Source organism: Primulina eburnea, chromosome 1 (assembly GCF_022965805.1).
Source record: "Primulina eburnea isolate SZY01 chromosome 1, ASM2296580v1, whole genome shotgun sequence".
Lineage (NCBI taxonomy): Eukaryota > Viridiplantae > Streptophyta > Magnoliopsida > Lamiales > Gesneriaceae > Primulina > Primulina eburnea.
Genome location: NC_133101.1, coordinates 58,651,909 through 58,666,053, shown reverse-complemented (window position 1 = coordinate 58,666,053; position 14,145 = coordinate 58,651,909). Strand labels below are relative to the sequence as shown.

At 35.9% G+C, this 14,145-nt stretch overlaps 2 protein-coding genes across 3 annotated transcripts; both read left to right on the top strand.

Annotated features, from left to right (window-relative positions):
• Positions 1–1,603: 1,603 nt before the first annotated feature.
• On the top strand, positions 1,604–7,259 carry LOC140834517 (protein TIC 100). The gene is made up of 11 exons (XM_073199456.1): positions 1,604–2,322; positions 2,820–2,891; positions 3,042–3,131; positions 3,232–3,405; positions 3,934–4,024; positions 4,417–4,479; positions 4,566–4,632; positions 5,391–5,494; positions 5,612–5,738; positions 5,884–6,605; positions 6,727–7,259. Exons 1-11 carry the CDS (start codon positions 1,655–1,657, stop codon positions 7,042–7,044), a joined length of 2,496 nt encoding a protein of 831 aa, XP_073055557.1. The 5' UTR covers positions 1,604–1,654; the 3' UTR covers positions 7,045–7,259.
• Positions 7,260–8,363: 1,104 nt separating this feature from the next.
• On the top strand, positions 8,364–12,349 carry LOC140834508 (probable 2-carboxy-D-arabinitol-1-phosphatase). Of its 2 annotated transcripts, XM_073199443.1 has the most exons (10): positions 8,364–8,827; positions 9,311–9,416; positions 9,575–9,791; positions 9,883–10,001; positions 10,822–10,920; positions 11,062–11,115; positions 11,198–11,296; positions 11,373–11,483; positions 11,807–12,197; positions 12,267–12,314. In XM_073199443.1, exons 1-9 carry the CDS (start codon positions 8,442–8,444, stop codon positions 12,179–12,181), a joined length of 1,566 nt encoding a protein of 521 aa, XP_073055544.1. In that variant the 5' UTR covers positions 8,364–8,441; the 3' UTR covers positions 12,182–12,197; positions 12,267–12,314. The 2 variants fall into 2 exon arrangements, with proteins under 2 accessions (XP_073055544.1, XP_073055535.1); XM_073199434.1 differs by having other exon boundaries at positions 8,365–8,827; positions 11,807–12,349.
• Positions 12,350–14,145: the final 1,796 nt, after the last annotated feature.

Below are 14,145 nucleotides of genomic sequence, written 5' to 3'. Positions count from 1 at the left end.
GGAGGAATAATACTATTTTTAACAAATCAATAAATCTAACTAATGTTTCAATTTTAACTTAGGGTTCATGATTTAACAATGACAATTAATTAATCAATGCGCGTTATTCTTGGTACCTTTAATTAAGATTATATATCTTGTATGTAAAACATTCTCACGGATTTATACCTGTAAAACGAGTCGTTTCGATCTGCATCTATCGTAAATAGTAATATATTTTTGACGTAAAAATAATATTTGTTAATAAGTTGATCGGGTTGCAGACCCGTCTTACAAAATTTACATATAAAACAATCTCAGATTAGTGAAGTTGTTAAAAGCTAATTGTCAACTCCATCATTTAATAACATTTTAAAATCCAGTTCAATAAAAGCGTGAATATATTTGAAGTTTTAGTTAAAATAATTATGTTACAAAAATTGAAAAAAAAAAAAACAAATCAAAATAACATCATATAAAATAGTAATTTGTATCAACACGCAATATTACCAATATAATATATGTGTGAGTTATTTCAAAAAATATTGATAAAACATGATTAATTGAGTCACACGTGTGAGAGTCATGAGCATGAACTTAGGTCTTCGGCCTTCGGGTCATGTATATTTCTTGAGAAGAAGGTGGTTATTAAGTGTGGCGATCTGATATTTTTAAATCGTACAACAGTTTAATTACCATAATTCGATTACTCTATCGAATAGATAAAATTATTGCACTCAAACAATTCGTCATTCAATAATTGCATTTCTTACAATAAAAAACAATCAAACTTGAGACATTGACTCTTGTATCAATTGTAGGATTGAACGTTTATTGATTTATCAAACACTATATCTGATGGTAATAGTATAACTATAATATTATTTTTAAACTGTACAACAAGTCAATCACCACGTTTCGATTGTGTTATTGAATAATAACACACAAAATATTATTACAAGAAAATTATGTATATTTACTAAATTGAGTACTATTACACGTATATTTAGTACTAATTGAAATCGAGAACGTGATAATCGTAAAAAAATATACTAGTTGTATAAATTATCTTGAATTAGCGTGTACCGCATGATAAATTGACTTTAATCTATTCAAGATCACTCGACATTATATACGTGTGGATTACTTTTTTAAAATGTCAAAATATGATTAATTTAGCATTTGATATCAATTTTTTTTTATTACAACTCACGTGGAGAGGAGGATCGAACCCGGGAACCGGCTAATCCGACGGGGGTGAGACCATTGGGCAACACCCCATTTCTGATATTAAATATTATTATTTATTACCGAGACAACCTTAATATTTGCCAGAAAAATTAGAAAAATGATTATACTGTAACCTTTCTTGAAAGATTTTTCTTCCTTCCAATAGCATCTCAACTACCTGCATTAATCAGGCCTATCATAACCCAAGAGAAAGATAAGTAGTGGCCTATCTGAAAATATACAGTCCAGTCCAGTCCAGTCCAGTCCAGTCCAGCAGTCTCAGTCCAATAACGCGGTTCACGGTATTCAGATTTTGGTCCACGGTTCGGTCTAATTTTTGTGGGTTCGGAACGGCCGGCAATGCAATTGGCAGAGTAGAGTTGATATATGCATAAACCCATCCCAAACCTTATCTTGTTCGCATTTCTCTGCTTACTCAACGGCAATGTCTGTCCCAACAGAAGATATCGAACCCGAAACGCAGCTTCAGGATACGGATGAAGAAGATTCGGAATCTGAAACCGAGAAAATCCCCGTCGATTCACCTTCCTCTTCCTCTTCCTCCTCCTCCTCCTCCTCCTCCTCCTCGGACTCCGACTCTGACTCCGATTCCGACTACGAACCACTTGCCTACGTCCGGCCCGACGGAAAGACTCAGGTAATTCAACCGGACGATGAAGAACCCGAAAACATTCCCGAAGTGAATATTCCCCTTTTCACCAGAATCCTCAACTCTAAGCGACTCCGTAGGGAGCAGGAGGAGGAAGAGGAAGACGTTGAGTATCACGAGGACCGTTTCAATTTTCCTCCGGACCCGGAAAACTGGCAGGAGGAGGATTTGAAGGAGCTGTGGGCGGATGCTCCATATGGGATGACCAAACCCGGGTGGGACCCCAATTTTGTCGATGAGGAGGAAATGGATATTATTAGTGAGGAGATAAAGGCTGGTCGCGACCCGCCTATTGCTCCGTTTTATGTGCCGTATAGGAAGTGTTATCCGGTGATACCGGATAACCATTATGATATTTCGAATCCAAAGGCAGTTATTGAGGAGCTGGATAGGATTGAGGAGTTCTTGACTTGGGTTAGCTATATTTTCCCAGACGGTAGCTCGTGAGTATTTATTGGTCGTTTGTTTTTCTTTGAACTGTTCAATTTTTAACTGCTTAAGTTATACATTATGTGTTTCCGTTGAGATTTGCTAGCGTAATTCTTCATTATGCAGGTTAATGGTGTTGTGCTCGACTATTTATCAATTATATATATAGAAAGTGTCTTTATTTAGCTTTCATTTATATGATGTTTAGCCAAAACCATCACCATTATCAACTGCTATCTATTTGTCTGCTATCATTGATATAACTCCGTCCTGTGCAAAAAACCTCCATTATTTGTGGGAATGTTAAGTACCGAGTCTGCTGACAAATTTTCTTAGATGCTAAGTTTCTTACTCTGAAATATAGGTATCTATTTCCTTTTTGATTGCCTTTACTAAAAGTTTGACCAGAATATACCTTGAATCAGTGATAGTCCCCATCCCATATCTTCTTAGGGCAACTAGAATCTCTTATTGTGATTTGTTGACAAGAACTTTGTTATAATCATAAAAGGTATGAAGGCACTGTTTGGGATGACTTGGCTCATGGGAAAGGTGTTCTTGTTGCACAGCAAGGGCTGGTCAGGTTTGTCAATTAATATAAGTACTACCTTAGATCCCATAATGTCACTACACAATAGAAAACGCGGTTGAATTTTCATAGCTCTCAACTTTACTTTGAATGCCCATCTTTTTCTTCACAAGGAGTTTTTGAGGATCGATAGCTGCGATGTAGGTATGAAGGGGAATGGCTCCGAAACTCCATGGAAGGTCATGGAGTTGCTGAAGTGGAAATTCCGAATATCGAGCCTATTCCAGGCTCCAAGTATGTCTTTCAGTGCTCTCCTTTTTAACATAATCACTTGATAGAACCAAATCGTTCTTATCAATCTTGTAACTAATATATGTCTTCAATATTTATTCAGGCTTGAAGCAAAAATGCGAAGTGAGGGGCACATAATAGCCAGAGATTTTATGTCCCCTGAAGATCGAGAGTGGCTTGAGATGGATATTGAAGACAGTGTCCGTTTAGCCGATGGAGAGTATGAAATCCCTTTTTATGAGAATGATGAGTGGATTAGACAATTTGGAGAAAAGCCGTAAGTTTTTGATCAAACTATCAGTCGACAATCACTGACCAAAACCTGCATCTTTCAGCTGTTGTCTTGGACCCTTTGTTGTGCATCTTGTACTATGGTTTCTGCTGCGTCTTTTTAATTTTGTTCTGTTATAAGAACTCAAAAAATTGAGGCAGAATTGTATACTCTCTGGAGTTGACTTATTAGTGCATAAATTTACAGGATGTCCCGTTTCTGCATCATACTACTGGATGGGACGACATAAAATGAGCTACAAATATGTTTAACTTCGTAGCTTCTTTTGATATCTTTATTGGTGCACATGATGGTAAAAGGAAGTTTAATTTCATACATGACTCATATGTTAGCATGAGAGAGAATCTGAGCCAACCTATTTAAAAAATGTGTGACAATGTCATTAACCAAAGTCTTGGAATTGGTTTAAGTTTGAGCAGTTTATGAATTTTTTTTCTCGTTGTTACTCTCATATTTCTAGAAATTATGTATTTGTTTCAGGCGTGTGACATTTTCAATTGTATTTTGTGTCAGGGAGAAAGGTCGATATCGATATGCTGGTCAATGGAAACATGGGAGAATGCATGGATGTGGTGTATATGAACTCAATGAGCGGACAACATTCGTAAGTGCATTTTGATGTTGCTGGTTTTCATGACTTGCTTTTAATTCATTAAATAGTTGGAAACATGTAAAGCATTTTTTTTAACTCAGGAACACCCAATAAAGGGAGAAAAGTTAGAACAACAATAACAGAGAAACTGCAATTATATTTAATGTTATTTCCTTGGCAACTTGGCATCATTCCTCTTTTCCCTTCCCTGTAGCACCTTATCCCAACAGTTTGTTGTATTGCAATTAATTTCAAATTACTATAATTTATTAAAATCTATGATTTCTTAGCACTCACGAAGAGGTAAAGCACTTTGCATGATTTGTGGACATTAATTTCTTGCTAAAGCCAAAGCGATAATCTGATGTCTATGATATATCTGTAACTTGTATATATATGAGTAGGGGCGATTCTACTTCGGTCAGCTGCTGACGGATTCAACTGGCTGTGATGATGAAGTGTCGGGGGTAACTTAAGGATCTTGTCTCCTCTCTCTTCTTGCTTTGAATTACTACTGGCCATGGTGAGGACAACTTAAAGTATGTTATCTCAGCTCCATGCAGGTATAGCTGAGGTTGCAGCAGCAAAGGCTCGCATGTTTGTCAACAAACCTGATGGAAGTAAGTGTGGATCCTTTTCATTTCTTGCTTTGGTGATAAGGTTCTTCATCAGTTAGCGGCAGCTAACAATTAAGTTCTACATCAAGTTTGATTTTCAATTGTCTGGCGCCTATCAAAGATTTGAAAATTAACAATTTACAGGCTTGCTTTAAAAAGCCTTCGGCAAGGGAATATCCTAACAAAAAAGGATTTTGAAAACAGACGTGTTATTCTATGTCGGAGTGGACTCTGTATGGAGCTTTTGTTTTATTTCAGAGAAGACATTTTCTCAATGAGAAAGGAAAATATCTGATAATTATTAGGGGATCCAAAAATAGTTTGGGACGATATTCCTACGTCACATGTACTTAAATACATAGTGCATTGCAATGTTCAGGAATAGGAGAGAATTATAATTGAATAAGGATTTTGAAATGAGTTCCTGAAAGGGATATCAAAGGCAAGCTTTTAATTTTGGGAGGTTCTGATAGGCAGGCTTGGGTGGGGAAAGTATGAAAATTTTGAACTCTAAGGAAAATGATTAAAAAAGACCAGAATTGATAATATAAACGACTTTTACGGTGGTAAGGGATATGCTCCATGTTTTGAAAAGAGAACGTGATCAATTTAAAGTTGAGAACATAGCAGGAGTTCAGTTAAGTCATATCAAATGAAGATATTAGTTATCAGTAATAGTGTTAATCGAAGCTCTTGATTTTTGTCACAAAACTTGCTCATATCTCTCTGTTTCCTAACCTAGCGAAGCTTCATCCTTGCAGTGGTCAGAGAACAAAGAGGTCCATATTCTGATCCTCAGCATCCCTATTTATACGAGGAAGATGATGTGTGGATGGCCCCAGGCTTCATCAATCAATTTTACGAAGTAATCACATATAAAATATAGTAACCTGAAAGTTTTGTCATTAATGGTTTCAAGGATGTGTATCAACGATTCATTTTTCAGGTTTCAAGGATGCGTATTTAACAGTTCATTTTTCAGGTTCCAGAGTATTGGAAAACATATGTCAATGAAGTTGATCAAGAGAGGGAGATGTGGCTGAACTCATTCTACAAAGCTCCTCTGCGGCTACCTATGCCATCTGAACTCGAATACTGGTGGTCCAAAGGTATGAACATTATATGTAGCCATGCATTTTATTCTAATGGTATGTTTCAGTTAAAATATACTGATTAATTTGGCCGCACGTGTCTGTGTAGTTTAATTTTCTCATCTGTAGGACTTGTTGATTGATCCCTCATTTTTTATATCAGATGAAACACCAGAATTTGTTCTCATTAATAAAGAACCAGATCCTGATCCTAAAGATCCATCGAAGCTTATCTACACTGAAGACCCCCTCATTCTACACACCCCAACTGGAAGAATAATAAACTATGTGGAAGATGAGGAACATGGGATTCGATTATTTTGGCAGCCTCTATTAAAGGAGGGTGAAGATGTTGATCCTGAGAAGGCTGAGTTCCTACCGCTCGGATTTGACGAGTTTTATGGACGAAATCTTGATACTCAGAAAGACAACATTTGGATGCGGCTTATAGAAGGGGTAGAAAACAGATTGAAACCAATGTTTGATAGATTGGAGAAATGGACCGAAGAAAAGAGGAAAGCTAGTGAAGCGAAGTTGGAGATGTTGAAGAAAGAAATCGATATGGTGGATGCTGAGTTGGATTTGAAAGAGGCCATGGAAGACTTGGACGAAGAATTAAAGATGATGCAGGAGGAGGAGGAAAAGAATGTGGATCAAGAGGTTGAAGAAGATGTTCCCATTTCTGAACCCGTAAATGAGTCAGAGAAAACTGCCCTTGAACCCGAAGAGGAGGAAGATGAAGAAGAAGATGACGAGATCACCCCTTCGAGTTTTGGGTCAATTGATGATACAAACCCAGCAAATGATTCGAAGGACAGTAAATCTGGAAAGCCGCCATTTGCTGCATCCTCTTTATCATTTGTTGGTTTTAGTACTCTTTCACTGGTAAGTGGTAATGTGTTTAGATTATGTTCATCATGTTTTTTCTTTTCTGGACTTAAAAAGGGCATCTTTGAGTGGATGAAAGTTCACCAAGTTGATAGCCATCTTTTGAATGGCTTCACAGGTTCCATTGAAGTTGCGGCAATCCTTTATAAGGTGGAAGGAGTCGAACCTACAGAAACAGATATGTCCTCCACCATGCGATCTTCATCCTTTGACTCCTAAGATGCAGATATCAAGTTCTGTTAGCTTTCCCCGTTCAATCAACAAAAGCTCAACACTGAGATACATGAGGCGAAACCCTGGAGTCGAATGCATTCCCATTCCAAGTAGCTTCAGAATTCACTCGAAAAGGAATGTTGCCAGGAAACACGTAAGAGATTTTGAGCATCTCAATATTTTATCATTGCACACTCCACTATCGACTCGACCTGATATTTGAATCCCTTTTGTCTAAGTTTTGCGTTGCACGTGCGGCTTAGATGATTAATGTTCGAGGCATGTGTTTTCCTTTTCTTTCACTGAGTCAACATTGCATAGCTTAGCCAGTAACATCATGATTATCCATGGAGCATTATGTTCAATGAAGAACATTTTTGTATGATTCACTCTATTAACATCTTGTGAGATCTTTCTTATTTACTAGCGTTGGAATAACTGGTATTGATCGATAAAGATCAAAATATTTAGTGGCGCTGTCTAATATAATGACTCACATCTTAACATGTAAATAATTCTTTGAACATTTTTTATAATGATATTTTTAAATTTGTACCTTGGCGAAATTTCATTGGATCTTGGATTTTCAGCCATATTATATCAGTATCGATGTGTTAAAAGATCTTGATTTTTGAACTATTGCACTAGTACATATAATTTTTTTCATTAGTTTAATTATTATTAAAAATAAAATTAATAATAAAAAACAAATCCGAATTTATTCAATTAATTCTGATTAGTGCAGTAGATTCTCAGGTGCATATCTTTGAATATTAAACATAATAATGTTGGGAGATTTCCTTTCATATTAGTCACCACTCAATTACAATTTATTCGAAGCAACATCTTTCAATTCTTTCATTCTTTTTCCATGTGGTTCAATTCATGCATCACAAACTATATTCAACATTAAAATACTTCTGCATGTTAATTAAATTTTCAACTTATTAAAAAAATCCAACAATTTCAATGTTGTAATTATGTTTGTTTAGGCTAAAATCTCAATAAATATGTTTGTAATATACTTGGACCGCAACAAGACACTTTGATAATATATTAAAAACTAAAAATTATATAAAATATTCATATACCGCAAAAAATAGCATTAAATTAACATTTTTATATTGTAATCGGTTTGGATCGGTTTATTTTTATACAAATTTTTTTTTATCATTTCTTTGATTTTAAAAATAATTAAACTACAATTACGGTTTCTATCGATCCAAACCGAACCAAAGAATTATTATACACCCTAACAATTACTATACTTCACTTCTAGCATTTGGACATATGAGATGAGGCTAGCAAACGGGCCCAAGCCAAATTGGTCGACCCAGTTCTCCCTCTCTCATGTACCCGAATTTTGATAGATTGGCTGAGACAGTTTTACTTATCTCGCACGTGTTAGTGTCATCGATTTTCATAATAAAAAAATAATATTTTTATTATAAAAAAATTATTTTTTTTGTATATGACTCAAATAAAAAAACTCATCTTATAAAATTGATCGTATCATAAATTTTTTTAGAAAAAAAAAAAAGAAAACCGTTAATGTCGTTTAGCTTCTGAAACGAAGAAAATATCTCAAACACAACGGATTTCCCATCACAACACTGAACCATGTTGTCCACCGCACCGATCCCCCGTCTCCCTGTCCCCAACAAAACAGGTGAATTATTCCACGAGAGCCGCCGCCTCGGCTCATACAGCAAACTCTTGACCATCAAGTCCTCTTCAAGCGTGCAAGAAATCAAGAAACCTCCGGTGTCATCCGGCAGTTCGGATGAGAGGAGGGAGCTTCCGTCGAGCTGGGAAAGCATTGCTCTACCGCCGGTGCAGGCGGCGAAGAGGGTGGTGCTGGTGAGGCACGGGCAGAGCACGTGGAATGCGGAGGGTCGAATCCAGGGCAGCTCCGATTTCTCGGTTCTTACTACCAAGGGCGAGTCTCAGGCCGAGACCTCTCGCCAAATGCTTCTTGATGATTCTTTTGATGTGTGCTTCTCCAGGTTTGTTTATTCTTCATCCCCATGCTTCCATTTTCTGTTTTCTTTCGTTTTTTATCCATTAATTTTTTTGTTTATCCTCAAACTTAACAACATACTATTTCTTGAAAGATTATGATTTGTCAATTGGGTTTATTTTGTTGCTACTGTACTATTATATTAGCCCAAATCAGATTACACTCATTGTGTTCTGTTTCAAGCCTTTAACATACTTGCTCTTGGTTGAATATCAAATCACCTTATTGTGAAAGTCGTCACAGAGTTGGCACACTTTAGTTATATTATTGTTTGAGCTCGTTGCAAAGACTGCAGATAATGCTAGTTCCTCGCTTGTGGGATATCTCACCGAGGAGGGAAAAAATGGAAAACTAAGAAATAAAAAATAATCCATATTTTATTTTGTATTCTAACAGTGGAACAGCTATTTTTAGCGTTTTATTTTATTTTATACCAAGCTTATTATACTTATCTTGATAACCATTGCAGTCCTCTGATTAGATCAAAGAGAACCGCAGAGATAATATGGGGATCTCGAAAGGAGGAGATCATAACTGAATCCGACATGAGGGAAATTGATCTTTACTCATTCCAAGTTAGTACTGTTGTAGATAATGGATTTCACGAGTGTCTTTGCTATAAGTTTCCTTTTTACTGGTATGCCTTCCAATGGCACTCAAGAATCCAAGATAATCTATTTATTTGTAAATTAAACAGACTTGTAAACGTGATTCAGTTTTGCTACTTATCCAGGGCCTCCTAAAAAATGAAGGGAAGGCGAGGTATGGTGCAGCATATCGACAGTGGCAAATAGATGCACCAAATTTCAATATTGATGATCATTATCCAGTGAGGGAATTGTGGGCAAGAGCTAGAAGCTGTTGGACAAAAATTCTTACACACAAAAGCAGATCTATTCTAGTTGTTGCTCATAATGCCGTTAACCAAGCTCTTGTTGCCACGGCAATTGGTACCCCATAGCTTTATTTCTTGAACCAAATGTTAATGTTGATTATTATTTATTGCTATATTGCCATTTTCTTTTTATTGCCAATATGTAGGACTAGGCACAGAATACTTCAGGGTTCTACTTCAAAGCAATTGTGGCGTGAGCGTGCTGGACTTCACGCCAAAACCTGAAGGCGGTTCTCCAAGTATATGCCTTAATCGTTTGAATCAGGTATATATCAGAAAGACATTTTGGGATTTTCTTGAAATCTTTTTCTAGCTGAAAAAAGGTCTTCATTTTGAATGATACTGCCACACCAGTGAATAACCGCCCCCAAAATGAATTACCTTTTTAGTTTTTCTTGATGCTTGTGCAACATTGCATAAATTCAGGAATATGTTAATGTTTTTATAAAAGTGTTTTTACAATAAATATATAAAAAGTTCTAAATGTTGTTTCAATAAATATGATATTGACAACTATTCTTTACAAATGTTTTTTTAGTTAAAAACAATTAAGAAACTGATTGGACAACTACAAAACCTTTTAATTATAAATTTTTTTCTTGTATGTGTCCGACTTTTTATTTTTATTTTAAAAACATAAAAAAATGTCTCTCAGTTATTCTTTAAAAATTATTCTCAGAGAGCAATTTTTTTAAAACATTTTCATAAACTTTTTACAAATTTTTCTCAAAACACATACTTTAAGTTTTTTAACTTATAAAATGCTAAAAATGTTTTTAAAGTACTTGTCTGAAAACTCCAAACCGAGCCATACCTTTTGGTTCATATAAAATATTTCACTGTCTAAGTGTGAGTTTTTTCGGTCAATGATTCGAAAAGGATCAATAAGATCTCTGAGCTTTTGTTATCATTGCAAATTAATCATAAACTTGCACAAACAAAAGATGAATGAAATAAAGGAAGAGAATTTATGGCATATCTCTAAAACTTCACTCTCCTTCCTCCATCAATGTCCAGATGATATAGTGTTTGTTTTTTGTATGTTTCTTTGAGGTTGATGCTATGATTTAAATGTAATTACACAGACCCCAAGTTCACCAATTGCTAGCGGGAGCTCTGGAGGTAGGAAAACCAGTATGCGAGTCATACTTGTCTGTCACGGTTTGTCACCGAGTGAGGCTGAGGTATGAGAACTTTAGTGACCTTTGAAGAAATCGACTTATTCCTAACCATCTGCTAGATTAATATCTTGACATGACTGATTATATTTCCATATATATTCTGAATGATTTCTAATAATATAGTTAGTGTGCTTGCATTTGTAGGAAGGCAGTTCTTTCTCTGGAAATGGCCCAATGAACATGCTCGGAATGATACAGGTGCTGCTCTTTTACTGCTTGAATGCAACCCACTACCTATTGAAGCTTTTGTAACACCTATTTCATTTCAAGTATAAAACAGGCACAGAAAACTGCTGAGTTACTTCTCGATACCAGAGTAAGCAGTATAGTGTGCAGCAGTTCCATAGCATCTGTAGAAACAGCAAATTCCATCTGCCGAGTGAGCCTTTTCACATTAAAATCAGTCGATAGTACCCTATATAGAATGTTGGGTTACTTTAATCACTCTTCTTTAGGTTCAAGAAGCTGCTGACTGCTTGGGCGCCGATTGTGTGCCACGTTATGTGGAAATGAAGGAAATACTTGACCTTGACATAGGAAGCATCCTTGAGCAGACGAAAAAGACAGTAAGAAACACTTTTTGTTACACTTTACATACTTTATATAGTACCTCACATAAATTATTGTGACGAACCGTATTTGTACAACCTTTTGCATGAACCATCGCACTTAGTCACAATAAAGGGTATAGCCGTCGGTATGCGACATATAGTATTTTGATTATTCAAAAGATGGTTTGTTTAAGTTGAATTTTCAAAAGCATAGCTACAGTGGAGTCGTGTCTTTTTTGTTTCATCCGGGCTTGATCCTATTCATTCTTAGAACATGTTACCTGCTCCTCACTACTTGTTACTGCCTTAAAATCTTTACTTGCCCGTGTTTTACGTAGGATTCGACAAGATTTCAATCCCTTCACTCTGGTTGGTTAAACGGATTAGATGAAGAAATTACAACAGCATTGTGGGATAAATCTGGGAAGGCCTGGAAATTCTTGTTGAATGAACTTGACAAAGGATCTGACTCAGACAATATTGTTGTCGCTGTTGGTCATCCAGCACTGCACATTTCAATGATGGGCCATTGCTTGAACCTAACGAAGGAATGGTTGGGATCGTTTCATCTTGATGCTGGTAGCATCAGTGTCATTGATTTTCCAGACAGGGACACCGGAAGAGGTGTAGTCCGGTGCATCAACTACACCGCTCATCTGGGACGGTGGTCGATACCGATCACGAGATCGACCATTGATGATGAGGAATTTTAAGTGTCGATAGATATATGTAAACTGGACAAGGGTGAAGATTCAAAATTTATATGTATAGATGATATTTCACGCCGTTATGATTAAGAAAGCAACTCGTGTAGCCCAAAGAATTCATGGGCCACATACACATGTAAACTATTCGAGTAAAATGTCGTAAACATCTTTTTTTTTTCTCTCTTTTTCGAAAGTATATGTTCGAGCTCACGTAAAAACGAAAAATTAACATCAATAAGCGCCAAATCAAAAGGAAATATAGATTAATTCATGGAGTCTAAGGTAGTCGTCGTCGCGTTTGCTACTCGATGTGCCTAATTTATCAAGTTCCCCAGAGTTTAAAGCTAAATAGAAGTCTAATCTACTCTACAGGGTGCCAAATTTCTAAAACCTAATTAATCCATGTAGGTCGCCAAACACCAAGTGGCTCTTAATGCCCATCATTTTACATGACTTTTTTTTTCTTTTCTTTTCTTTTCTTTTTCGGCTTACATAATATTTTATTTATTTATTGTTTCCAAAACGATATAAAATACATCTTATGAATAATTTAATGATATTTTTATTTTAAAATTTTGTTTTGGAGAAATATTCCATTCGTCCTAATGTAAAAAAAAAGAAAAAAGAAAAATTATGTAGATTACTGAAAATTAGCAGGTTTTTATTCCCAATTATTCCTAAATTTCTTTTTTTCCGACACGATTAAGATAAAACAGGCATGAATAGAGACGTATGAGAGTCGCATATTTTAAAATGTTCGTTATCATAATGATGGGAAATGTGTAAACTTTGCACATGGCAAGTTGTTTAAACATTCGTACGAATTAATAATAAACTAGTTAGTTTGCACACGCAATACGTGTGTGTACAGTCTTTTTAATCATTATCGATAAAAATAAAAGTATGTGTTGAAATTAAAAACAAAAAACAAAAGTGTAATATTAGTATCATATAAGAGTAAAGTGGGAAGAAAAAGTTGGTGTCCCCTAGGTGGTTATTATCATGTCCTCACTCTTAATAAAATAGAATATATTGATGATTGAACCCAATAAATAAATATATTTTAACCAATAACACAGAAAAATGACTTTGGCCATGATATCCCAGGGATGAACCCATCAAGATCCGGCCCAAACTCCCGGCCCATATTTAAATCCCGCAGATGAATAACTCATAACAAGCCAAGGTATTCTCTTATAAATACCAGATTTGAGCGTATGATTAAAAATTCTCTATATTATTTTCAGCAGCACCCTTAGCTGCTCCCCCACATATCCTCAGTCACTGAATTGAGCGTCGAAGGGGCTACGCCAGGACATTCTCCTGGCCCCCTCTTAACGGTCTTTTTCTTGATTTCAGGCTCGGGACAATTTCAAAACCCTGCGTCTGTACTAGTGAGACTTACTGAGAGCGGATCCCTAAATTTCCCGTGAGTATCAGGCCAGAAAACTGAAGTTGTGCAAAAAGTGACTGAACAAAACTCGAAGAATTCAGAGGGTAAATTGATTTTATTTTTGTTTATCAAATACATAAATCTAAGATTAAATTTTAGACGGAAATGTGTGCGACAATCCCTCTTATGAGGAACTCAGATGTTGCTTTCAACATTTTGTTAAGCCATGTCTCGACAGGTTGGAATATAAGAAAAAGGGGGTGATGCAACTTCCAACAGTTGTTCACCCATGTTTTGACTGTTTCGAATAATTATAACTTTATCGTTGTTTATTTGTGATTTTGATCTTTTAACTTATCAAAATTTGATCTTAATATCGTATCTTTCTGACTTTTGGTCATTCTCGAAGGATTCACTGAATAAGGACTACGATTAAGACTGAAACTTAACAATACCGAAACCAAAATTAGATAGGGTATTGCTATTGGAGTTAGCTTGCCTAAGTTGCAGCTGAGATGTCATGTGGCATTTGTTCAATTAATTTAGCTGACGCACAACAAGATTTAGTTAGCAAATT